The 27,432-nt window shown below is 50.2% G+C and overlaps 2 protein-coding genes across 2 annotated transcripts in view; both read right to left on the bottom strand.

The window, feature by feature from the left end:
* LOC129713715 (cytochrome P450 3A29-like) overlaps window positions 1-27,432 on the bottom strand; it is a 116,445-nt gene that overhangs the window by 13,641 nt on the left and 75,372 nt on the right. The window lies entirely within an intron of this gene.
* The window catches only part of LOC129713942 (brain-specific angiogenesis inhibitor 1-associated protein 2-like protein 2), a 29,717-nt gene continuing 5,950 nt past the window's right edge, over window positions 3,666-27,432 (bottom strand). Inside the window, exons 3-14 of the mRNA XM_055663356.1 lie at window positions 24,559-24,645; window positions 23,423-23,484; window positions 23,031-23,102; window positions 22,474-22,590; window positions 21,682-21,828; window positions 20,816-20,938; window positions 19,982-20,126; window positions 18,943-19,147; window positions 17,988-18,059; window positions 14,461-14,683; window positions 6,556-6,596; window positions 3,666-4,683 (exon numbers count right to left, since the gene is read on the bottom strand). Coding sequence (XP_055519331.1) covers window positions 4,608-4,683; window positions 6,556-6,596; window positions 14,461-14,683; window positions 17,988-18,059; window positions 18,943-19,147; window positions 19,982-20,126; window positions 20,816-20,938; window positions 21,682-21,828; window positions 22,474-22,590; window positions 23,031-23,102; window positions 23,423-23,484; window positions 24,559-24,645 — 1,370 coding nt within the window. The 3' untranslated portion in view covers window positions 3,666-4,607. The remainder of the gene's footprint in view (window positions 4,684-6,555; window positions 6,597-14,460; window positions 14,684-17,987; window positions 18,060-18,942; window positions 19,148-19,981; window positions 20,127-20,815; window positions 20,939-21,681; window positions 21,829-22,473; window positions 22,591-23,030; window positions 23,103-23,422; window positions 23,485-24,558; window positions 24,646-27,432) is intronic.

Here is a 27,432-nt window from a genome sequence, read left to right as displayed (position 1 = left end):
TTAAAGGATTTCCCCCTTATCCTTAAGCTGTGACCCCTTGTCCTGGACTTCCCTAACATCGGGAACAATCTTCCGGCATCTAGCCTGTCCAACCCCTTAAGAATTTTGTAAGTTTCTATAAGATCCCCTCTCAATCTTCTAAATTCTAGAGAGTATAAACCAAGTCTATCCAGTCTTTCTTCATAAGACAGTCCTGACATCCCAGGAATCAGTCTGGTGAACCTTCTCTGCACTCCCTCTATGGCAATAATGTCCTTCCTCAGATTTGGAGGCCAAAACTGTACGCAATACTCCAGGTGTGGTCTCACCAAGACCCTATACAACTGCAGTAGAACCTCTCTGCTCCTATACTCAAATCCTTTTGCAATGAAAGCTAACATACCATTCGCTTTCTTTACTGCCTGCTGCACCTGCATGCCTACCTTCAATGACTGGTGTACCATGACACCAGGTCTCGCTGCATCTCCCCCTTTCCCAATCGGCCACCATTTAGATAATAGTCTGCTTTCCCGTTTTTGCCGCATACTCATACTCGCAGCGTGGTCGTCACGAGGTCGTAGATAGGTCGTAGGTAGGTCGTAGTAGGCCGTGATGCTAGTCGAAGATACTCGTGGCATCGAGTCGGTCGGGGCGTTTTTTCTACCCCGACGAAAAATGCCCACAAGTAAAAAAAGGTCGTGAAATAGGTCGTGAAAGTGAGACAGACACTTAACTCCAGCACTTTGTGTCTTTTTTTTTAGTAAACCAGCATCTGCAGTTCCTTGTTTCTGCTCTTTGCTCTGTTCCATCGTGACGGGATAGAAGGATAGAGGTCGCTTCAGGTAAACACAAAACGCTGGAGTAACTCAGTGGGACAGGCAGCAGCTAAGCAGACGTTTCTTCCTCAGACCCGAACCGTCACCCATTCATTCTCTCCAGAGATGCTGCTGCCTGTCCCGCTGAGTTACTCCGGCATTTTGTGTCTATCTTTGGTGTAAACCAGCATCTGCAGTTCCTTCCGAGAGATGGCTTTAGCTACTTATTGAAATGTGGACGTTTTTAGAAGGGTCTCGACCTGAAACGTCACCCATTCCTTCTCTCCAGAGATGCTCCCTGGCCCGCTGAGTTACTCCAGCTTTTTGTGTCTACCGTTTTTGTTCGACAGGGTATTTGCAAAAGTAAAAGAGAGGTGAACACGACAGAAAAATCCATGTGAATATCACATTCTTACCAGACAATAGAACTACCAAGTAATATTGAGTGAGATATACATCTAATGGTCTTCCCCTCAAGTGTTTGAAGTACAACTGTACCGTGATTAGACTCATACCTTAGGAAGTCTGCAGGAATCAGGCAGATTGTTCTAACGTTTCCTGTATTTGAACCTTTTGCCACATTCCAAGTTCATTATGAAGTCATCCCAGAGAACTCCTTATATGTTACAGGCATTATGAAAGCTGGGTGTAGAATGTGGTCTTATAGAGGTCATGAGAGGAATAGATCGGGTAGATGCACAGAGTCTCTTGCCCAGAGTAGGGGATTCGAGGACCAGAGGACATGGGTTTAAGGTGAAGGGGAAAATATTTAAGAGGAATCTGAGGGGTAACTTTTTCACACAGAGGGTGGTGGGTGTATGGAACGAGCTGCCAGAGGAGGTAGTTGAGGCAGGGACTATCCCAACTTTTAAGAAACAGTTAGACAGGTACATGGATAGGACTGGTTTGGAGGGATATGGGTCAAACGTGGGCAGGTGGGACTAGTATCACAGCATGGTTATTGTGGACCAAAGAGCCTGTTCCCATGCTGCAGTGATCTATATGCAGTATTCTAAATCCTCTCCAATCTAAAGATTTAAATCTCCAGGGGCGGCACGGTGGCGCAGCAGTAGAGTTGCTGCCTCACAGTGCCGGAGACCCGGGTTTCATCCTGACTACAGGCGCTGTCTGTACGGAGTTTGCACGTTCTCCCCGTGACCTGCGTGGGTTTTCTCCGGGTGCACCGGTTTCCTCCCACACTCCAAAGACATGCAGGTTTGTAGGTTCATTGGCTTCCGTGTGTGTGGGATAGTGTTAGTGTGCGGGCGGCACAGACTCGGTGGGCCGAAGGGCCTGTTTCCATGCTGTATCTCAAAACTAAACCAAACTAAATAAACATACAAAATATTTAGTAGAATAAGCTGGAAGGTAGATAAAAATGCTGGAGAAACTCAGTAATTGAGGCAACATCTATGGAGCAAAGGAATAGGTCGAGACCCGAAACGTCACCTATTCCTTCGCTCCATAGATGCTGCTGCACCCGCTGAGTTTCTACAGCATTTTTATCCACCTTCGATTTTTCCAGCATCTGCAGTTCCTTCTTAAACACAAAAAGCTGGAGAAACTTAGCAGGTCAAACAGCATCCCTTCAGTCTGATGAAGGGTCTCGAGCCGAAACGTCACCTCTTCCTTCTCTCCAAAGATGTTGTCCGACTTGCTGAGTTACTCCAGTACTTTGTGTCTATCTTCGGTTTAAACCAGCATCTGCAGTTCCTTCCTACACAAATAAACATACATGTTCGATTGCAAAATGCACTGTACATTAACACATGTTTCAGCAGGCAAACCTTTATTCTAAGTGTTGGATGGAAATGCAAATGATAGCTGAGTAGGAATCACATTTCTAAGACATTCTTTGTATCATTGCAAATTCTTAATCACATAATATCATCTATATCTATCTAATATTATATTATATTATTTATAGATTAAAACTCTGTGGCTGCTGGATGGTTGTGTTTCTGCCTGACTTGTGGTTGCCAGCCTTTGATTCGTTGCTACGCCAACACCAGACCCACAAACGCCCAGATTTTTTCCATTTCGGTAGAGTTTTCACTTTTCATTCCAAGTATCCACTCCTGATTAAATTTTGTCGTGTTTATGTACACATTTTTAATAAAATCCTCCTTCCCCCCCCCCCTCACTCATTTTGTCACCTCCTGCTGGCCAGCGACCATAACGGCTGCTGGCGCCTGCATCTCGCCTCAAAGACGCCATTTAAAAACAGCCGCACTGCTGACTGCGGGAACGGCTTGGCTTGGAGGACCACGTCTCCCGTGGGGGCTACGGGGAGGGAACGGCTGCTTTGGGGGAGCAGACCCAACGGGTCTGCACTTGGTCTAGTAATTAATAAATTCACAGCCAGCTACATGGATGACTGTGGGTTCTGAGGTGCAGCCCAGTGGTGTAATAATAATAATAATAATAATAATAAATTTATTTTTGGGCGCCTTTCAAGAGTCTCAAGGACACCTTACAAAAATTTAGCAGGTAGAGGAAAAACATGTAAGGGGAATGAAATAAATAGTAGAGACATGACTAGTACACAAAGTAAAGACAGAATACAATACAAAACACAATACGAGGCAATTAATGCACAGATGAAAAGGGAGGGGGACGTGGGGCTAAGGATAGGCAGAGGTGAAGAGATGGGTCTTGAGGCGGGACTGGAAGATGGTGAGGGACACGGAATTGTGGATCAGTTGGGGGAGGGAGTTCCAGAGCCTGGGAGCTGCCCTGGAGAAGGCTCTGTCCCCAAAACTGCGGAGGTTGGACTTGTGGATGGAGAGGAGACCGGCTGATGTGGATCTGAGGGGACCGTGAGGGTTGGTAGGGGGAGAGGAGGTCAGTGAGATATGGGGGGGCCAGATGTTGGAGGGCTTTGTAGGTGAGGATCAGGATTTTGTAGGTGATCCGGTGGGAGATGGGAAGCCAGTGAAGTTGTTTGAGGACTGGAGTGATGTGATGCCAGGATTTGGTGTGGGTGATGAGTCGGGCGGCTGTGTTCTGGACCAGTTGGAGTCGGTTGATGTAGGTGGAGCAGATGCCAAGGAGAAGTGAGTTGCAATAGTCCAGTCGGGAGGAGATGAAGGCGTGGATGACTGTGGGTTCTGAGGTGCAGCCCAGTGGTGTAGCGGGTAGAGCCGCTGTCTCACAGCACCAGAGTTCGCGGTTCAACCCCGACCAACGACTCTTGTATGAGGAGAACTGTAGACTTTAGAGAAACAGCGTGGAAACGGGCCCTTCAGTCTGCGCTGCCCAGCGATTGCCCTGCACACTAGCACTATCCTACATGCAAGGGACAAATTGCAATTTACAAAAGCTAACGAACCTACAAACCCGCAAGTCTTTGTAGTGTGGGAGGCAACCCGGGCCCCCAGGCAAAACCCACGTGGGTCACAGAGGGAACGACCAGACAGCACCCGTGGTCAGGATCGAACCAGGGTCTCTGGCACTGTAAGTCAGCAGCACTACCCGCTGTGCCACCGTGCCCGTCCCATTATCCTTTGAGATAGATCTAAACACAACATTAATCCCAAAGATTGGTAAAAAGGCAACATGACACTGATCACGGAGACACGGGGAACTGCAGATGCTGGAATCTGGAACAAAACACAAAGTGCTGGAGGAAGTCGGCAGCATCGGAGGGGGGGGGGGGGGACAGGCGACGTTTCGGGTCGGGAGACGATGGTCCGTCCTTTCCCTCCGCAGATGCCGCCTGACCCGCAGAGTTCCTCCAGCACCGTGTATGGCACGGTTCACGCTCTCTCCCTCTCTCTGGAGCAGCAGGACCAGCGCTTCTAACGCCCCCGTCTATCGGATAAGCGGCGTCGATCGATCGTTGGTGACTGTCGGCCTCAGTTTCACAGTCGCAAAAGGATTGGTTCCCCTAAAGGACGCAAAACAGAAAGCCAGAGAATTAGCGACCATTCCCGTCCTCTCCCCGTTCGAGGAGTCCATATCACCAACTTTAGAAACGATGGGAGCAGAATAAGGCCATTCGGCCCATCACGTCTGCTCCACCCTGCTAACCCCATTCACCCGTAGTCGGGATCGAACCCGGGACTCTGGCGCTGTGAGGCAGCAACTCCACCGTGTCGCCCCCTGGTGATGAGGTGTAGGACTTCACCTCTCTTTGCCTTCATTTGGACTTTGGTTCCAGCACCTTAAACAGCAAAAGGGCCCATAAGGTGATAAGTGATAGGAGTAGAATTAGGCCATTCAGCCCATCATGTCTACTGTGCCATTCAATCATGGCCAATCAATCTCTCCCTCCTAACCCCATTCTCCTGCCTTCTCCCCGTAACCCCTAATACCCGCACTAATCAATAATCTATCTATCTCTGCCTTAAAAATACCCATTGATTTGGCCTCCACAGCCTTCTGTGGCAATGAATTCCACAGATTCACCACCCTCTGACTAAAGAAATTCTTCCTCATTTCCTTCCTAAAGGAACGTCCTTTAATTCTGAGGCTGTGACCTCTAGTCCTGGACTCTCCCACCAGTGGAAACATCTTCTCCATATCCATTTCACTATGCAGTAAGTTTCAAGTTTCAGCCTATATTAAAGCAATGGTCAAGAAAGCCCATCAAGGCCTCTACTTCCTCAGAAGGAAGTTTGGCCATGCCCCCGACAACTGTCACCAACTTCTACAGATGCATCCTAGAAAGCATTTTATCGGGATGCATCGCAGCTTGGTTCGGGAACAGTTCCATCCAAGACCCGCAAGAAATTGCAGAGAATTGTGGACGCAGCCCAGACCATCGCACAAACCAACCTCCCTTCCACTGACTCCATCTACACCTCACGCTGCCTCGGCAAGGCCAGCAGCATCATCAAGGACCAGTCTCACCCCGGCCATTCCCTCTTCTCCCCTCTCCCATCGGGCAAGAGGTACAGAAGTGTGAAAACACACACCTCCAGATTCAGGGACAGTTTCTTCCCGGCTGTTATCAGGCAACTGAACCATCCTACCACAACCAGAGAGCAGCGCTGAACTACTATCTACCTCAGTGGAGGCCTTTGGACCTTTGGACTTAGTGAGACTTTACTGGAGTTTATCTTGCACTAAGCATTATTCACGTTATTCCCTTATCCTGTATCTGTACACTGTTGACGGCCCGACTGTAATCATGTATTGTCTTTCCGCTGACTGGTTAGCACACATCAAGAGCTTTTTCGCTGTACCTCAGTACACGTGACAATGAACTAAACTAATCCAAACCTAGCTGACTTCATCAACCAAAACAAAGACTAAGCTTGTATTTACTGGAGTTTAGAAGGATGAGGGGGCATCTTATAGAAACATATAAAATTATAAAAGGACCGGACAAACTAGATGCAGGAAAAATGTTCCCAATGTTGGGCGAGTCCAGATCCAGGGGCCACACAGTCTTAGAATAAAGGGGAGGCCATTTAAGACTGAGGTGCGAAAAAACTTTTTCACCCAGAGAGGTGTGAAAAAACTTTTTCACCCAGAGAGTTGTGAATTTGTGGAATTCCCTGCCACAGAGGGCAGTGGAGGCCAAGTCACTGGATGGATTTAAGAGAGAGTTGGATAGAGCTCTAGGGGCTAGTGGAGTCAAGGGGTATGGGGAGAAGGCAGGCACGGGTTATTGATAGGGGACGATCAGCCATGATCACAATGAATGGCGGTGCTGGCTCGAAGGGCCGAATGGCCCCCTCCTGTACCTATTGTCTATGTTTCTATTATCACCCTGCACATCTTGTCCAGTTGTTTGAATAAAAATGAACCTTACCTGGGAAAGAGTTCGTGCTGGTTTTCTGTCCCGCCAAAGATCTAAAAAGAAAACGAGAAATGAAACACTCAAATTTTGTTTGTTAACAATATAAAAACTGGGAGGACTCTGTCCCAGGATTGTGTGTCTCTCCATATCCAAGTGTGTCTTGACTTTCACCTGTTCCGTGAGAACATCTAGAGGCATTTAAATCAAGGGGCAATTGGTGATGGACAATAAATGTTGACCTAGTCAATGAGAATAATACCGGGGTGGTTTTGACAAATGCAATCAACCAGACCTGCACAATCGAATAAGGTCAAATAGAACAAGTTGTTCTGCAACTTTTAGGCTGTGCCCGCCATACACAAGAAGGAGAAGAAGAAGTATAATACTTCAAACTAGTGTGAACGGGCGATTGTTCCATTGTTCTTTGTGTCGGAAGAAAGTGCAGATGCTTTTTTAAACCGAAGGTAAACACAAAATGACTCAGCGGGACAGAACGAGGTCCTTCCTTTCCTCCAGCTGAACCAACAGTCGCCGAACACCTCCGCTCAGTCCACCCTGATCTCCCAGTTTCCAGACACTTTAACTACCCCTCCCATTCCCACACTGACCTTTCTGTCCTGGGCCTCCTCCACTGTCAGAGTGAGGCCCAGCAGCAAATTGGAGGAACAGCGCCTCGTATTTGGCTTGGGCAGCTTACATCCCAGCGGTATGAACATTGACTTCTCTAACTTCAAGTGATCCCTGCATCCCCTTCTCACTCCATTCCCCCCCTCCCCCACCCTAGCCCTCTTGCTCATTTCACCGTTTGTATCCATTCGTTATCACCTCGTCCCCAACCAACAATGGACCATTGTGGGCTCCAAATGTGTGACTTTCCCGAGTCACCGATACCCCCTCCCTGACTCACCGTCTGAATAAGGGTCGCGACCAGATGCATCACCCATTCATAGAAACATAGAAAATAGGTGCAGGAGTAGGCCATTCGGCCCTTCGAGCCTGCACCGCCATTCAATATGATCATGGCTGATCATCCAACTCGGTATCCCGTCCCTGCCTTCTCTCCATACCCCCTGATCACCTTTAGCCACAAGGGCCACATCTAACTCCCTCTTAAATATAGCCAATGAACTGTGTGGCCTCAACTACCTTCTGTGGCAGAGAGTTCCACAGATTCATCACTCTCTGTGTGAAAAATGATTTTCTCATCTCGGTCCTAAAAGACTTCCCTCTTATCCTTAAACTGTGTGACCCCTTGTCCTGGACTTCCCCAACATCGGGAACAATCTTCCTGCATCTAGCCTGTCCAACCCCTTAAGAATTTTGTAAGTTTCCAGAGATGCTGCCTGTCCCGCTGAGTTACTCCAGCATTTAGTGTCTATCTTCGGTGTAGCAAGTCCTTGCTGGAGATTACAGTGCAATAGCACCATCTGCTGACATTCCATTCTCTTCTAATCGAAAGAGATCACAGCCTTGAAACTAGACAAAAATGCTGGAGAAACTCAGCGGGTGAGGCAGCATCTATGTCCAAAGGGTCTCGACCCGAAACGTCACCTATTCCTTCGCTCCACAGATGTTGCCTCACCCGCTGAGTTTCTCCAGCATTTTTGTCTACCTTCGATTTTTTCCAGCATCTGCAGTTCCTTCTTAAACACAGCCGTGAAATGAGCTTGGTTTACTTTAGAGATGCAAGGCGGAAACAGGCCCTTCGGCCCACCGAGTCCGTGCCGACCATCGATCACCCGTTCACACTAGTTCTATGTTATCCCACTTTCCCATCCACTCCCGACACACTAGGGGCAATGTACAGAGGGCCGATTCACCTACAAACTTGCACGTCTTTGGGATGTGGGAGGAAACCGGAGCGCCCACACCTAGCGCTCACAGGAGGAGTGTGCAAACTCCACAAGGCTATGACCAGAGGTCAGGATCGAACCTAGGCTACTCTGAGGTGGTGATGCAAGATTCTACCAGTGACAGGATGGCAGACTATTCTCAGCAAGGCTCATGATCAACGAAAGATATACATGTATAAAACTGAGGAAGACACAAGGAATTGCAGATGCTGGAATCTTGAGTGAAAGTACAAAGTACTGGAGGATCTGATTAATGAAAGGGAAGATCGACTGGGCTTGTATTCACAGGAATTTAGAAGGATGAGAGGGGATCTTGTAGAAAAATATAGGATTCTTAAGGGAATTGGACAGGCTAGATGCAGGAAAAATGTTCGCCATGTTGGGGGAGTCCAGAACCAGGGGCCACACACAGTTTAAGAATAAGGGGTCGGCTATTCAGGACTGAGATGAGGAAAAACGTTTTCACCCAGAGAGTCGTGAATCTGTGGAATTCTCTGCCACAGAAGGCAGTGCAGGCTGATTCACTGGATGTTTTCAAGACAAGGGGTCACAGCTTAAGGATAAAGGGGAAATCCTTTAAAACCGAGATGAGAAGAACTTTTTTCACGCAGAGAGTGGTGAATCTCTGGAACTCTCTGCCACAGAGGGTAGTTGAGGCCACTTCATTGGCTATATTTAAGAGGGAGTTAGATGTGGCCCTTGTGGCTAAGGGGATCAGGGGGTCTGGAGAGAGGGCAGGTACAGGATGCTGTGTTTGACGATCAGCCATGATCATATTGAATGGCGGTGCAGGCTCGAAGGGCCGAATGGCACTCCTGCACCTGTTTCTATGTCAAGAGAGTTGGATTTAGCTCTTGGGGCTAACGGAATCAAGGGATATGGGGAGAAAGCAGGAATGGGGTATTGATTCTGGATGATCAGCCATGATCATTTTGAATGGTGGTGTTGGCACGAAGGGCCGAATGGCCTACTCCTGCACCTATTTTCTACTTTCCTATCTCTGCGGGTCAGTCAGCATCTGTACAGGAAAATGGACAGACAACGTCTCGGCTCCTCGATCCATTCCCTCCACAGACGCTGCCTGTCCTGCTGAGTTCCTCCAGCATGTTGTGTCTTTTTGCTCAAGATTCCTGCGCCTGCAGTTCCTTGTGTCCCCGATGTACATGCAGAAATGTCACACTTCAAATTTGTGAACCAAACTCAGTAAAACACTTTGCGTAGGAAGGAACTGCAGATGCTGATTTTATAGCAAGGACAGACTCAAAATGCTGGAGTAACTCGGCTGGTCGGGCAGCATTTCTGGAGAGAAGGAATAGGTGACATTTTGGGTCAAAATCTTTCTTCAGACTGTTTTTGTCAATTGTTCATCAAACAATGTTGAAAAGGGTCTGAAGGGGTGTCCCGACCCCAAAACGTCACCTATTCCTTTTCTCCAGAGATGCTGCTTGACCCGCTGAGTTCCACCGGCATTTTAGTTTAGATTCAGATTCAGATTCAGATTCAATTTAATTGTCATTGTCAGTGTACAGTACAGAGACAACGAAATGCATTTAGCATCTCCCTTGAAGAGCGACATAGCAAACGATTTGAATTAAAAAAAATAATAATAATAAGTGTCCGGGGGGGGGGGGGGGGGGGTGGTGATTGGCAGTCACCGAGGTACGTTGTTGAGTAGAGTGACAGCCGCCGGAAAGAAGCTGTTCCTCGACCTGCTGGTTCGGCAACGGAGAGACCTGTAGCGCCTCCCGGATGGTAGGAGGGTAAACAGTCCATGGTTGGGGTGGGAGCAGTCCTTGGCGATGCTGAGCGCCCTCCGCAGACAGCGCTTGCTTTGGACAGACTCAATGGAGGGGAGCGTGGAACCGGTGATGCGTTGGGCAATTTTCACCACCCTCTGCAATGCCTTCCGGTCGGAGACAGAGCAGTTGCCATACCATACTGTGATGCAGTTGGTAAGGATGCTCTCGATGGTGCAGCGGTAGAAGTTCACCAGGATCTGAGGAGACAGATGGACCTTCTTCAGTCTCCTCAGGAAGAAGTTTGAAGATACAGCGCGGAAAAAGGCCCTTCAGCCCACTGAGTCCGTGCAGACCAGCGATCCCCGCACGCACGCACTATCGTACAGGGAAATGTACAATTTTTACCGAAGTCAATTAACCTATAAACCCGCACGTCTTTGGAGAGTGGGAGGAAACCGGAGCACCCGGAGAAAACCCACGCAGGTCACGGGGAGAACGTACAAACTCCGTACAGACAGCACCCGTAGTCAGGATCGAACCCGGGTCCCTGGCGCTGTGAGGCAGCAGCTCTACCGCTGCGCCACCGTGCCGATTTTGAATCTATCTTCAGTAAAACACTTTTATCTTTAAGATGAGCAACAGACTCTTCTCTAAGAGGGGGAGAGGGACACAGGAGAGACTGCAGGTGATTGGAACTTGAGCAAGGCACTGGAGGAGAGGGTCAGGCAGGAGGGAATGGACAGGTGAAGCTTCAGGTAGGGTATGAAGAAAGGTCCTCACCTGAAACGTCGCCTTGTACATTCACTCCGCAGATGCTGCCTGACCCGCTGACTTCCTCCGGCACTTTGTGTTTTAACTCACGAGGAAGATAATATTACATCTACCAGAGGTAGACACAAAAAGCTGGAGTAACTCAGCGGGACGGGCAGCAGCATCTCTGGAGAGAAGGAATGGGTGATGTCTCTGGTCAGGCTGAAGACAGGTGTCGACCCAAAACGTCACCCGTTCCTTCTCTCCAGAGATGCTGCTGCCTGTCCCGCTGAGTTCCTCCAGCATTTTTGTTTCTATCTTCGGTTTAGACCAGCATCTGCAGTTCCTTCCTGCACATTACATCTACCAGATCTGCTCACCAGTAGAACAATCATGCAAACTCCACAAATAAAGCACTTCCGATTAACCCTCTCGTACACCATAATTGCTGCCAGTTCAGTGGTTTTTATACTTTATAGATTTGATCTTTGATCTCTCAAAATCAGTGATGGGGTTTTCAGGGTGTGTTGGTGCCACTGCTCCGAGCTTTCTAACATGTACAGAAGGCACTTGGGTGGCACAGCGGGGAGAGTTTCTGCCTCACAGCGACTATCTATTTGCTATCTACCTCTTTAGTGACCCTCGGACTATCCTTGATCAGACTTTGCTGGCTTTACCTTGCACTAAACGTTCTTCCCTTATCATGTATCTGTGGGCGGCTTTGAAACATATAAGATTGTTAAGGGCTTGGACACACTAGATGCAGGAAACATGTTCCCGATGTTGGGGGAGTCCAGAACCAGGGGCCACACACACAGTTTAAGAATAAGGAGTAAGCCATTTAGAACGGACACTTTTTCCCCACAGAGAGTGGCGAGTCTGTGGAATTCTCTGCCTCAGAGGGCGGTGGAGGCGGGTTCTCTGGATGCTTTCAAGAGAGAGAGAGGGCTCTTAAAAATAGTGGAGTCAGGGGATATGGGGAGAAGGCAGGAACGGGGTACTGATTGGGGATGATCAGCCATGATCATATTCAATGGCGGTGCTGGCTCAAAGGGCCGAATGGCCTACTCCTCCACCTATTGTCTATTGGCTATTGATTATAATCATGTATTGTCTTTCCGCTGACCAATAAAAGCTTTTCGCTGTACCTCGGTACAGGTGACAAAAACTAAACTGAACTTAGCTAAACATCAGGGACAATCCAGACTCAGGAAGGAATCCCGAAACGTTGCCTATTTCCTTCGCTCCATAGATGCTGCCGCACCCGCTGAGTTTCTCCAGCATTTTTGTCAATCCAGACCAAGGATGCTGATTGTGCGTGGATTTTGCACGTTCTCCCTAGGTTTCACTGAGGTCCCCCCTCATCCTTCTAAACTCCAGCGAGTATAGGTCCAGTGCCGACAAACCCTGCCATTTTGTTATTTTGTCACCTCAGTTACTTTGACAAGGCCAAAACAGAAAGCTGTTGTTAGTGTGTGGGGTGGAACTGCAGATGCTGGTTTAAACCGAAGACAGACACAAAATGCTGGAGTAACTCAGCGGGTCAGGCAGCATCTCTGGAGTAAATAGGTGACGTTTCGGGTCAAGACCCTTCAGACTGAGAGTCAGGGGAGAGGGAAATGAGAGATATAGACGGGAAAAATAATTGTGTGTTCATCAGAGAGGAACATATGGTTTGATGGGGAATGTGGAACAAGTTAAAATACGGAACAAACTAGAGGTTTGAACAGGTACAGAAAAAAAACGTACCTACACTTACCTACACACACTAGGGAAAATGTACAATTTTTACCGGAGCCAATTGGCCTACAAGCCCACATGTCTTTGAAGTGTGGGAGGAAACCGGAACACCCGGAGAAAACCCACGCAGGTCACGGGGAGAGTGTACAAACTCCGTACAGATCGAACCTGGGTCCCTGGCGCTGTGAGGCAGCAACTCTACCGCTGTGCCACCACCCCTAAACGTCACCCATTCCTTCTCTCCAGAGATGCTACCCGTCCCGCTGAGTTACTCCAGCGTTTTGTGTGTGTGTCTGTCTCCAAGCTGTTGTTAGTGTTTGGGGTAAAGTCCAAAAACAAGGGCCAGGCGACCTTGCGTCAGGCCAGCAAGTGAGACAACGGGACAACGGGCATTTGAGCCCACGGTCGATGGGAGAGGGTTAAACGTTCCCGAGAGCTACGGTGAAAGTGAAGCCATCTTACGGACTCTAGCAGAATGAACTGCTCCCTTGAAGCCACCAGAAATCTGGCTGCGAAGTTGTGTCCAAGAGAATCGAGGCAAATTTGGCCGGCTAGCGAGAGGAGATGAAACCACATCACAAACCTCCGATTACATTCTGACTCTGGAGACCCTCGGACTAACTTTGATCGGACTTTACCTTGCACTAAATCTTATTCCCTTAATCATGTACATCTACACTGTAGCCAGCTTGATTGTGATCATGCATCAGACTTAACTGGGCATCATCTTGCTCTAAACTATAGGAGTATGGAGCAGTTGTACAGAGCCCTAGTGAGACCACACCTGGAGTATTGTGTGCAGTTTTGGTCCCCTAATTTGAGGAAGGACATTCTTGCTATTGAGGGAGCCCAGCGTAGGTTCACCAGGTTAATTCCCGGGATGGCGGGACTGGCATATGTTGATAGAATGGAGCGGCTGGGCTTGTACACTCTGGAGTTTAGAAGGATGAGAGGGAATCTTATTGAAGCATATAAGATTATTAAGGGTTTGGTCACGCTAGAGGCAGGAAACATGTTCCTGATGTTGGGGGAGTCCAGAACCAGGGGCCACAGTTTAAGAATAAGGGGTAAGCATTTTAGAAGGAAACACTTCTTCTCACAGAGAGTGGTGAGTCTGTGGAATTCTCTGCCTCAGAGGGCGGTGGAGTCCGGTTCCCTAGATACTTTCAAGAGAGAGTTAGACTCTGCTATTTTTAAGAGCTCTGTCTAGCTCTCTCTTGAAAGCATCCAGAGACATGGCCTCCACCTCTGAACTCAGCGGGATAGGCAGCATCTCTGGAGAGAAGGAGTGGGTGACGTTTCATATCGAGCCCTTCTTCAGACTCAAGAACACGAGAAGAGGCTACATTTCAAAACCAGGACCTAGTCTGAAGAAGGGTCTCAACCTGAAACGTCACCCATTCCTTCTCTCCAGAGATGCTGCCTGTCCCGCTGAGTTACTCCAGCATTTTTGTGTCTTTCTTCTGAACTGTATTTCATCTTAATAGTGTTTTACTGTAGATGTAATTTTTTTCACCCAGAGATTTATGATTCTGTGAATTTCTCTGCCTCAGAAGGCAGTGGAGGCCGATTCACTGGATGTTTTCAAGAGAGAGTTAGATATAGCTCTTAGGGCTAACGGAATCAAGGGATATGGGGAGAAAGCAGGAACGGGGTACTGATTCTGGATGATCAGCCATGATCATATTGAATGGCGGTGCTGGCTCGAAAGGGGCCGAATGGCCTACTCCTGCACCTACTTTCTATGTTTCTATGTGTGTAAAACTGGCGGGGCGGTGCAGGGGTGGTGCAGGGGTGGTGCAGGGGTGGTGCAGCGGGTAAGATGCCATACTCACCCTGCTTTGTCCACTCTCCGACACGGCCAGACTGACTGCACTGCCCCGCCGGCTCCTGAGGTCTGGAGGGGCCGGGCTGTGACTCCTGGAGGCGCCGTGGGGCAGAGGCGGTGGGTCGGGGACCACGCTGGCCACAGGGTTGCTGTAGTCCACCGGCGGCAACATGTAACGCTTGGGGTCCAGCAGGTTCTCCGTGCTGCGTCCACTCCTCATTGGAAACGGCCTGCGTGGGGGAGAGAACACCATGGGGAAAGTTGGGCCAAAGGGCCTGTGTCCTCTGTGTATCACTCTTGCGTATCACTCTTGCGTATCATTCCCCGTATCACTCCCCGTATATCACTCTTGCGTATCATTCCCCGTATCACTCCCCGTATATCACTCCCCGTATATCACTCCCCGTATATCACTCCCCGTATATCACTCCGCGTATCACTCCCCGTATATCACTCCCCGTATATCACTCCCCGTATATCACTCCCCGTATATCACTCCGCGTATCACTCCCCACTCCCCGTATATCACTCCCCGTATATCACTCCCCGTATATCATTCCCCGTATATCACTCCGCGTATCACTCCCCGTATATCTCTCCCCGTATATCATTCCCCGTATATCACTCCGCGTATCACTCCCCGTATATCACTCCCCGTATATCATTCCCCGTATATCACTCCCCGTATATCACTCTCCGTATATCTCTCCGCGTATCACTCCCCGTATATCACTCCCCGTATATCACTCCCCGTATATCACTCCCCGTATATCACTCCCCGTATCACTCCCCGTATATCACTCCGCGTATCACTCCCCGTATCACTCCCCGTATCACTCCCCGTATATCCTCCCCGTATATCACTCCCCGTATCTCACTCCCCGTATATCACTCCCCGTATATCACTCCGCCCGTATCACTCCCCGTATATCACTCCCCGTATCACTCCCCGTATCACTCCCCGTATATCACTCCGCGTATCACTCCGTATATCACTCCCCGTATCACTCCCCGCGTAACTCCCCGCGTATCACTCCCCGTATCACTCCCCGTATCACTCCCCGTATATCACTCCCCGTATATCACTCACCGTATATCACTCCGTATATCACTCCCCGTATATCACTCCGCGTATCACTCCCCGTATATCACTCCGCGTATCACTCCGCGTATCACTCTCCCCGTATATCACTCCGCGTATCACTCCCCGTATATCACTCCGCGTATCACTCCCCGTATCACTCACTCCGCGTATCACTCCGCGTATCACTCCGCGTATATCACACTCCCCGTATCACTCCGCGTATATCACTCCCCGTATCAGTCCCGGAGGAGGCGCTGTCCTGAACGGCTGCCTGTCCTGCAGTTGTCCGTTTTTTTCCCTTCTTTTTTATTATTTTTAGTACGTTGAGTGTGCAGTCAGGGGGCCAAATCTTTTTATGTGTGGGGGGTGGTGGGGGGGAGGGGGAAACTGTTTTTCAAGTCCCTACCTGGTCGGAGGGGTTGCCTTCCTCCGAGCAGCGTCTTCGACCTGTCCTTGCGGCCTACCAGCGGGTCCTGGAGCGACGTTTTCCTGAGGGGACCTGGCCAGAACATCGGCTTTGGCGGCGGCGCAGCGCTGGAGCGCTGTCGTGGAGCGGGCGATGCCTTTCCTGGGTCGCCGCGCTGGAACTCCAGTATGCTGGGACCGCCGATAAGTGAACATCCAGTGGAGCCGCGGTGTGGAGCGGCCAGCTGCGGCGCTGAACCTACATCCCGGAGCCTGGGATCTCTCGCCGAGATCGCCAGTGTGTGGAGCTCCGTCCGGCGCGGTCAGTTTGGCTTGGAAGCCGCGGGCTCCGGTGGGAAGGCGGCCGTTCCTGGCACCCCAAGCCGCTGGGGGTTCTCCCGACGCCGGAGTACCATCACCCGGCGAGAACATCGGGCGCCGTGGTGGCGACTGTGGGGGCCTCAATAGGCCCGACTTTGGGTGGACAAGAGGATGGGGACTGGACTTTGTTTTGGTGTTGAATTTCTTCTTGAATACTATGTTGTATTTTTATTAGTGTGCTGCAAGGACATCTGAATTTCCCCTGAATAAGGGGGTTAATAAAGTCTAATCTAATCTAATCTAATCTAATCTAATCTGTGAGAGACATTGGTCAAAGTTTACAGCTCAGACTGCAACTTGTCTGATGGAGGTGGCTGTAAAACACAGATGGATGTTTAGTTTGGTTTGGAGATACAGCGCAGAAACAGGCCCTTCGGCCCACCGGGTCCGCGCTGACCAGCAAACACCCGCACACTAACACTATCCTACACACACCATGGACAATTTACCTTTGAAACCGAAGCCAATTAACCTACAAACCTGCACGTCTTTGGAGTGTGGGAGGAAACCGGAGATCCCGTGCCAATTCTGTGTCCATAAACGGTCTCTCACGCTGCCACAAACTCTTTCACCCAAAGACGTGCAGGTTTGTGGTTTAATTGGTTTGGTATAATTGTAAATTGTCCCTAATGTGTGTACGATAGGGTGGTGTGCGGGGGTCGCTGGTCGGCACGGACTCGGTGGGCCGAAGGGCCTGTTTCTGTGCTGTATCTCTAAACTAAACTAAACCAGACCATGGAATCAAAGGGAACCTGTCACGTGATCTGAGAAGCAAGGATCTCACAATGAATAAGGGCAGCACGGTGGCGCAGTGGTAGAGTTGCTGCCTCACCGGGTTCCATCCTGATGACGGGTGCTGTCTGTGCGGAGTTTGCACGTTCTCCCCGTGACCCGCGGGAGCTCCGGTTTCCTCCCACGCTCCAAAGACATACAGGTTTTCCGGTTAATTGGCTACAGTGAAAATTATAAATTGTCGCTAGGGTGTGTAGGATAGTGTTAGTGTGCGGGGGTCGCTGGTCGGCACGGACTCGGTGGGCCGAAGGGCCTGTTTCCACGCTGGATGTCTAAACTAAACTAAGAAACTCAACTGAAGGAACTCGACCTGAAACTCGACCCATTCCTTCTCTCCAGAGATGCTGCCTGTCCCGCTGAGTTACTCCAGCATCTTGTGTCTACAGGTATCTTCAAACTAAACATCCATTTGTGTTTCCCTGCCTCATCCATCAGTCAAGTTGCAGTCTGAGCTGTGAACTCCAACCAATTCCTGCGTCTCGTCTCCCCTCTCCCATCAGGCAAAAGGCACAGAAGTGCCAAAACGCACACCTCCAGATTCAGGGACAGTTTCTTCCCGGCTGTTATCAGGCAGCTGAACCATCCTACCACAACCAGAGAGCGGTCCTGAGCTACTATCTACCTCATTGGTGACCCTCGGACTATCCTTGATCGGACTTTGCTGGCTTTACCTTGCACTAAACGTTATTCCCTTGTCATGTATCTGTACACAGTGGACGGCTCGATTGTAATCATGTATTGTCTTTCCGCTGACTGGTTGGCGTGCAACAAAAGCTTTTCACTGTACCTCAGTACACGTGACAATGAACTAAAACGGAACCAATGTGCATTGAAACACAATCAACGCGCTGAATACTGAGTGACACAATTACCTGAGTGACGGCTCGTGAGTCTGGATCTCTTCCTGAAAAGGTTGCACGAAGGAATGGGGGAACCAGCCCTGCCTGCGGGAACAAAAACCATGAAGGCGTCATCATTCAATGAAGCAGAGATTACAAGCACCTTCATCTCCGACACGGTGGCGCAGCGGTAGAGTTGCTGCCTCACAGCGCCAGAGACCCGGGTTCCATCCTGACTACGGGTGCTGTCTGTACGGAGTTTGTACGTTCTCCCCGTGACCGGGTGCTCCGGTTTACTCCCACACTCCAGACCCCAGCAGGTGTTTAGGTTAATTAACTTGGTATAAACGTAAATTGTGTTAGTGTGCGGGGGTCGCTGGTCGGCGTGGACTCGGTGGGCCGAAGGGCCTGATTCAGCGCTGTATCTCTAAACCAAATAAATGTAGTAATTGCTGTGCTGATCATTGGGAAACACACACACACACGCTCACACTCTCACACACACACTCGCACACGCTCACACACACACACACGCTCACACACACATACGCTCACACACACGCTCACACAGCGCACACACACACACACACACTCGCACACACACACTCTCACACACACACACGCGCACACACACACGCACTCACTCATTCAAACACACACACACACACACGCATATACACACACTTCACACACACACTTTGTCAGTCACACACATGCATATTCGCAAACACACTCACTCACACTCACACACACACACACACACACACACACACATTCACACACACACATACGCTCACACACACACACACGCACGCACACACAGTGGCCCTCACACAGGTCACACGCACACACACACACGCACACACACACACACGCACACGCACACTCACACACGCACACACACTCACACACAAACACTCACATACACACACTCGCACATCTCTCTGAAACAAAGTAAATATCATTTGTCGGTCGAGTGATGACCTACTTTGGTGACCCTTCCAGCTTGCCGAACAACCAGCCGTTCTTGGCCTCTGGAACCAATATGGTGACGATATCTCCTTTCTCGAAGTTGAGCATGGATTTGTTGCGGACGGCTGCGTGGGAGATGACGGCCTGGACACGGGCGCCGGCCAGCCCCACGACTCTGTCCCCCCGCGGCCCCTGCAACTGACCCCCAGCCGAGCCCAGTCCTGGGGAGAGATGGAACCAACATTACAACCGGAGACAGATAACCAGGACTCCGAGGGTCCGAGCTACAGGGAGAGGTTGAGCAGGCTGGGACTCTGGGACAAGGCTGGCTCGGAACAAATCAGAGCCAGCATTCATGACCAATAAGTCACTAGATCATGGCGTCAAGTTGGGAAAAGGGGAAGTACAACGGGATCTGGGAGTCCTTGTTCATCAGTCACTGAAAGCAGGCATGCAGGTACAGCAGGCAGTGAAGAAAGCCAATGGCATGTTGGCCTACATAACAAGAGGAGTTGAGTATAGGAGCAAAGAGGTCCTTCTGCTGTTGTACAGAGCCCTAGTGAGATCACACCTGGAGTATTGTGTGCAGTTTTGGTCCCCTAATTTGAGGAAGGACATTCTTGCTATTGAGGGAGTGCCTAGCGTAGGTTTACAAGGTTAATTCCCGGGGAGGCGGGAATGTCATATGCTGTGAGCATGGAGCAGCTGGGCTTGTACACTCTGGAATTTAGGAGGGAGAGGGGAGAGGGAGAGGGAGAGGGGGGGGGGGAGGGGAAGGAGGAGAAGGAGGGGGAGGGCGAGGGGGAGGGAGAGGGGGACGGGGAGAGAGAGAGAGAGAGAGAGAGGGACAGGGACAGGGAGGGGGAGAGGGGAGAGGGGGAGGGGGAGAGGGGAGGGGGAGGGGGAGGGGGAGAGGGGAGAGGGAGAGGGGGAGGGGAGAGGGAGAGGGAGAGGGAGAGGGAGAGGGAGGGGAGAGGGGAGAGGGGAGAGGGGAGGGGAGGGGAGAGAGGAGAGAGGGGAGAGAGGCATGGATGGGATGTTATGAGATATCTCACTCATTGAGGGACTCCTTTCTCCTGGTTTGCTCGGCTCAGAGTTTGCGAATGGCAACAGGTCGCCTCCATTCACCTCACGCCGGGAAGGCTGAGGGCTTGGGAGATAGCTGCGTCTTGAGATGGTGTCGATGTTGGCAGCCTCGATCTGTGTGGGGAGACGAGAGAGGGGAGAGGGGGGGAGGGGGGGAGAGAGGGGGGGAGAGGGGGGGGGAGAGGGGGAGAGAGGGGGGGAGAGGGGGGGAGAGAGGGAGAGAGGGGGAGAGACAGGGGGAGACAGGGGGAGACAGGGGGAGAGGAGAAGAAAATTGGTCAATTTGCAGGATTCTTGGCTCTCAATCCACTTGTTCTCAGCATTGAATTGTTACGTAACAAAAGTCTCTTGCCCAGAGTAGGGGAATCGAGGACCAGAGGACATAGGTTTAAGCTGAAGGGGGAAAGATCTAAGATCTAAAGGTGCATGGAACGAGCTGCCGGAGAAGGTAGTTGAGGGACTATCCCAATGTTTAAGAAACAGTTAGACAGGTACATGGACAGGACAGGTTTGGAGGGATATGGGTCAAATGCAGGCAGGTGGGACTAGGGTAGCTGGGGCTTGTTGGCCAGTGTGGGCAAGTTGGGCCAGAGGGCCTGTATCCATGCTGTATCACTCTGTGACTCAATCATTGTTGCCTTGCAGTAGTTGTGATGGGCCAGATCACAGGGGGATTGGTCTGGGAGGGATTGGTCTGGGAGGGATTGGTCTGGGAGGGATTGGTCTGGGAGGGATTGGTCTGGGAGGGATTGGTCTGGGAGGGAAGGGGAGGGGAGGGAGAGCCTTTCCGATGTTCCCATTACCACGTTGAGAGGTGCGCCCATGTTGGGGGGGCGAGGGCTGGACCTGCCCGAGGCGTTGCCATCAGCTGCAGCGCTGGTGTGTTCTCTCCACCCCGGCACCTTGTTGTGGAGGGCCTCTCGTGCCTGCAACACAGCAGAAGAAATGAAGATGAAAGGGTTAACGGAAGAAGGGGTGGGAAAAGGTTTAGAGGGATATGGACCAAACACGGTGGCGCAGCGGTAGAGTCGCTGCCTTACATCGAATGCAGCGCCAGAGACCCGGGTTCGATCCCGACTACGGGCGCTGTCTGTACGGAGTTGCACGTTCTCCCCGTGACCTGCGTGGGTTTTACATAGAAACATAGAAAATAGGTGCATGCAGGAGTAGAGGCCATTCGGCCCTTCGAGCCTGCACCGCCATTCAATATGATCATGGCTGATCATCCAACTTTCTCTGAGGTCTTCGGTTTCCTCCCACACTCCAAAGACGTGCAGGTTTGTAGGTCAATTGGCTTGGTCTAAATGTAAATTGTCCCCAGTGTGTGTGTGTGGGATAGTGTTAGTGTGCAGGGATCGCTGGTCGGCGCGGACTCGGTGGGCCGAAGGGCCTGTTTGAATGAATGAATAAGTTTAGTTGGTCAAGTACACACACACACACACACATACAAGGAAATTGCCTTGGTGCTCCGCCCTCATGTAACAACACGACATACAGTAAACAACAACGAGCGGAGCACCAAGGCAAATTCCTTGTATTTCTGCACTGTATCTCTAAACTAAACTAAACTACACAAAAACGTTTCTCTGGACCTCAGTACACGTGGCCATAAAACTAAACTGAAACGGGAATTAAAAATGTGTCGCTCGAGTTAGGTACCGATGCCAACCTTGCCATAGAAACGGAGGAAGTAGTACGACAAGTGGAAATGGTTCTCAACAAGAAACCGGTAACGGCGCCTCTCCTCCGCCACAGCCAGTCTGTAGCTGTTCTTCAGGAATGATTCCATGCCCGACTCCAGCGTGCAGAGCTTCTCCTGAAACACCAAGTACATCGCTGGTGAAAGAGGGACAGGGGGGAAGGGGGGGGACTAGAGGGGGAGAGGGGGGAGAGGAGAGGAGGGGGAGGAGAGGGGTGGAGGAGAGAGGGGAGGAGGAGGGGGGGGAGGAGAGAGGAGAGGAGAGAGGGGAGAGGGAGGAGAGGAGGAGGAGAGGGGGAGAGGAAGAGAGGGTGGAGGGGAGGGGGGGAGAGGGGGAGGAGGGGGAGAGGAGAGGGAGGAGGAGAGGAGGAGAGGAGGAGAGAGGAGGAGAGGAGGAGAGGAGGAGAGGAGGAGAGAGGAGAAGAGGAGAAGAGAGAGGGGGGAGGAGTGGGGGGAAGGGGGAAGTGAGAGAGGGGGTGTGTGGGGAGGTGAGAGGAGAGGGGGAGAGGTTGGGAGAAGGGGGTGAGAAGGGGAGAAGAGGGGGTGTGGGGGGGGGGGAGGGGAGGGGTGAGGATGGGTAGGGGTGAGGGGGGGGGGGGGGGGGGGGGGGGGGTTCCTCCAGAGTGGGGATTGGGGGGGCTCATGGGAGGGGATTGAGAAAAAATCATTCTTCCAATCCGCAGATGCTGCCTGACCCGCTGAGTTCCTCCAGCACTTTGTATTTTTTCACTCAGGATTGAAGCATCTGCAGCCTCCGCTCACCTGCAGGTCCCTGGTGTGTGAGTTTCTCATCCTCTCCAGCTTCTGTAGCTCTGTGTTTGTGTCGTTCAACATCTGAGTCCTCTCCCTGTGCTCCTTTTCGAAGCGATGTTTGCTTTTCTGCAAAGGAAGAGAAACACGTGGGTTTCTCCTGGTGCTCTGGTTTCCGCCCACACTCCAAAGACGTACAGGTTTGTAGGTTGACACAAAATGCTGGAATTAAGGAATTCCTTCTCCTCCAGAGATGCTGCCTGACCCGCTGAGTTACTCCAGCACTCTGTGAAACGTCACCTATCCATGTTCCCCACAGATGCTGCTGCACCCGCTGAGTTACTCCAGCACTCTGTGAAACGTCACCTATCCATGTTCCCCACAGATGCTGCCTGACCCGCTGAGTTACACCAGCACCCTGTGTCCTTTTGTGCATTTATCAGTTTCTGTTTCGGCAGCCACAAGGAGAACGTGCAAACTCCACACAGACAGCACCCGAGGTGCGGCTGGAACCGGGTTCATGTTGTTTCCCTGAGATTGAAGCAGACTAATGAGGAGTGCGTACTCACAGTTATATAATCCACGTCCAGTTGAGTATTGCGTTCCATTTCACGCAGCAGCTCATCGTTAAACCTCCGAAACTGCGAAATTAAACAGGTAGTCTAGTTTAGAGATATCAAGTCAAGTCAAGTCAAGTCAAGTTTATTTGTCACATACACACACGAGATGTGCAGTGAAATGAAAGTGGCAATGCTCGCGGATTTTTTGTGCAAAAGACAAACAACAAGATATGGCACGGAAACAGGCCCTCCGGCCCACCGAGTCTTTCTTTTCCCCTGTAAACCAGCACCTGCAGTTCCATATTTTCCCCAACAATAACCAGAGATATTTTTTCCCAATTTCCAAAGACATTAATCAGTGAAGTCGGGAAGTGTGACAGGAAGTGAGCAGCGGTACCTACAATTAGTTCCAGGTCGTTGTTGAGCTCCCTCTGTGTGTCTGCGATCTGTAATAGGATCTGACCTGGGCAACAAAAGAGGTCAACAAGTCAGTTCACAGGTCAAACATGCAAAGGTTAGAAGTTCCCAACCCTTCACTTCTCAACCCATGAACTCAACTCAAACAAAACTCTGAACATTATCTGTAATAGCCCATTATCTGTTTACTTGCACTTTATCTGTGTTATTTATTCATGTGTGTATATATTTATACAATGGTATATGGACACACTGATCTGTTCTGTATTCATGCCGACTATGTTCTGTTGTGCTGAAGCAAAGCAAGAATTCATTGTCCGATCAGGGACACATGACAATAAACTCTCTTGAACTTGAACTTCTAAGATGCCAGTTTAAGATGCCACCTTTGCCCCTGCCTGCTCACCGCCCCCCCCCCCCCCCCCCTCCCTTTAAAAATATCCACTGACTTGGTCCCCACAGCCTTCTGTAGCAAAGGATTCCACAGATTCACCACCCTCCGACTAAAGACATTCCTCCTCATCTCCTTCCTAGAAGAACGTCCTTTAGTTCTGAGGCTGTGCCCTCTAGTCCTAGACTTTCCCACTAGTGGAAACATCCTCTCCACATCCACTCTATCCAGGCCCTTCACTATTCACAGTCAGGGTGAAGGTGGCCTCTTACTTTTAAAATCTTTTTTATTGTTTTTCTTTCCAAAAAAAACAAAAAATAAAACATAAAAAACAGAGCAAAAAGAAGAATGCTAAACATTAAAAAAATATTGATACATAGAGATCAGGATTACAGGTATAACCTAAATATGAAGGTAGACAAAAAAGCTGGAGAAACACAGCGGGTGCAGCAGCATCAATGGAGCGAAGGAAATAGGCAACGTTTCGGGCCGAAACCCTTCTTCTGACCTAAATATGAGACCAGTGTCAAAATACACATTGAATATAGACTTCCCGGTCTCTATGTAAATATAGTTAAATCTTTAAAAGAAAACTTATAAGTGTAAAAAAAAACAAAGATGAAAAGACAAAAAGAAAAGGAAAAAAAAAAAAAGAAAAAAGCAAAACCGCCCTAAACTAAAGAAAAAAATAAATTAATAATAATTAAAATAAGATAGGTGGTCTCGTACCCAGTATCTGTGACGTCGACGTCCTCAATGCCTGCTCGCCAAACTTCCCGACTGCAACGAAGTACGTGTTGGCTGCTCCGGTCAATGCTGGAGAGAGAGAGAGAGGGACACACACACACGTTAGCGTCTAGTTTCCTCGTTTAGTCTAACTTGAGTTTAGTTTATTGTCACCAGTACCGGTGTATGTGTGAGAGAGAAGAGAATGCTATTTATTGTCATTCAAACCTAGGTTTGAACAAAATATCATTTCTACAGTATTGTACATTACAAAACAATCCAAGACCCACAGTTTACATAAACATCCATCACAGTGAGTCTCCAACATCTCCTCACTGTGATGGAAGGCAAAGTCTGTATCTCTTCCCTTTGTTCCTTCTCCCGTGGTCCAGCAGTCCAACTCCAGTGTCGAGGCGAACTGGGGCTCCGATGTTAAAGCCCCCGGTGAACGATGGTAAATCCTGAGGCCGTCTCACCAAGGCCTGCAGTTGTACAGGGTCTTGGTGAGACCACACCTGGAGTATTGCGTACAGTTTTGGTCTCCAAATCTGAGGAAGGACATTATTGCCATAGAGGGAGTGCAGAGACGGTTCACCAGACTGATTCCTGAGATGTCAGGACTGCCTTATGAAGAAAGACTGGATAGACTCGGTTTATACTCTCTAGAATTTAGAAGATTGAGAGGGGATCTTATAGAAACTTACAAAATTCTTAAGGGGTTGGACAGGCTAGATGCAGGAAGATTGTTCCCGATGTTGGGGAAGTCCAGGACAAGGGGTCACAGCTTAAGGATAAGGGGGAAATCCTTTAAAACCGAGACGAGGAGAACTTTTTTCGCACAGAGAGTGGTGAATCTCTGGAACTCTCTGCCACAAAGGGTAGTAGTTGAGGCCAGTTCATTGGCTATATTTAAGAGGGAGTTAGATGTGGCCCTTGTGGCTAAGGGGATCAGGGGGTATGGAGAGAAGGCAGGTACGGGATACTGAGTTGGATGATCAGCCATGATCATATTGAATGGCGGTGCAGGCTCGAAGGGGCCGAATGGCCTCTACTCCTGCACCTAATTTCTATGTTTCTATGTTTAAGCCACGCCGGGCGATGTTAGGTCCCCAGCTCCATGTCCTTAAACCCGCGGTTCCAGCGGGAGAAGTCGCTGTTGCGGAGCTCGGAAAAGCGGTCTTCCACGAGGGACCCGCGAGCTCCCGATGTTCCTGCCCACCGGGTCTGTGGCCGGTGCCTCCGAACTCCAAAGTCTTTCCTCTCCGAAGTTGGCCAGCTCCGCGATGTCAGTTCCGCAGGCTCTGCAACTGGAGCCCCCAGGTTAGTCCCGGCTGGAGGTCGCCGCCGGCTCCACGATGTTAGGCCCAACGACATCCCAGACCCGACAGGGAATAGTTGGGTCCCCGCACAGGGAAGAGATTTAAAACGGTTTCCCACACACCACCCCCCACCCATACACAGCTAAAAAAATAATAAAAACTAACTCAAGACAAACATTTAACAAGACAAAAATAAAAAAAGGCAGATGACTGTAGTCGAGCCGCTGCCGTTAGGCACCGCCACTCCCACCTGCCGTGCTATCTAGTCAGCTGAAAGTCAATACATGATTACAATCGAGCCATTTACTGTGCATTTACAATACAAAGGGATAACATTTAGTGTAAGGTAAAGCCAGCTAAGTCCGAGGGTCACCAATGAGGTAGATAGTAGTTCAGCACCGCTCTCTGGTTGTGGTAGGATGGTTCAGTTGCCCGATAACAGCTGGGAAGAAACTGTCCCTGAATCTGGAGGTGTGCGTTCGTTTTCACACTTCTGTACCTCTTGCCCGACGGGAGAGGGGAGAAGGGGGAGTTTAGAGATACAGCGTGGAAACAGGCTTGGAGATTTGTACGTTCTGCCATATGACCGTGTGTGGTAGCTCTGGGTTTCCTCCCACACTCAAGATAAGACACAAAATGCTGGTGTAACTCAGCGGGACAGGCGGCATCTCTGGAGAGAAGGAATGGGTGACGTTTCGGGTCGAGACCCTTCTCCGACACTACAAAGATATGCATCCAAATTGTTTGTGGGATAGTGCTAGTGTGCAGGGATCGCTGGTCGGTGAGGACTCGGTGGGCCGAAGGACATGTTTCCGCACTGTATCTCTAAACTAAATAATGGCATTTATGCAGTGACAATGACCTTTGTTCCATGCTAAGGAGTGATTTTATTGCTGGAAGAGGCAGCTGTCCTTGGCATGATCTTCTGATAAGCAACTCCGGCTTGCGAGGTCTCAGTGACCTTTGATCAGCTTATTTATAGACACAAAATGCTGGAGTAACTCAGCGGGTCAGGCAGCGTCTCTGGAGAAGAGCGGCACGGTGGCGCAGCGGTAGAGTTGCTGCCTTAGAGCGCTTGCAGCGCCAGCGACCCGGGTTCGATCCCAACTACGGGTGCTGTCTGTACGGAGTTTGTACTTTCTCCCCCGTGGGTTTTGCTAGAGGCAGGAAACATGTTCCAGATGTTGGGGGAGTCCAGAACCAGGGGCCACAGTTTAAGAATAAGGAGTAAGCCACTTAGAACAGAGACGAGGAAAACTTTTTCACACAGAGAGTGGCGAGTCTGTGGAATTCTCTGCCTCAGGGGGCGGTGGAGGCCGGTTCTCTGGATGCTTTCAAGAGAGCGCTAGATAGGGCTCTTAAAAATAGCGGAGTCAGGGGATATGGGGAGAAGGCAGGAACGGGGTACTGATTGGGGATGATCAGCCATGACCACATTGAATGGCATTGTTGCCTCGAAGGGCTACTCTCCTGCACCTATTGTCCATTGTCTATTGCTGTCTGTACGGAGTTTGCACGCTCTTCCCGTGACCTGCCTGGGTTTTGTCCGAGATATTCG

Source organism: Leucoraja erinacea, chromosome 37, assembly GCF_028641065.1.
Source record: "Leucoraja erinacea ecotype New England chromosome 37, Leri_hhj_1, whole genome shotgun sequence".
Classification (NCBI taxonomy): domain Eukaryota; kingdom Metazoa; phylum Chordata; class Chondrichthyes; order Rajiformes; family Rajidae; genus Leucoraja; species Leucoraja erinaceus.
Note: the sequence above shows the minus strand (reverse complement) of the source record. Positions and strands in the feature narration are given on the sequence as shown.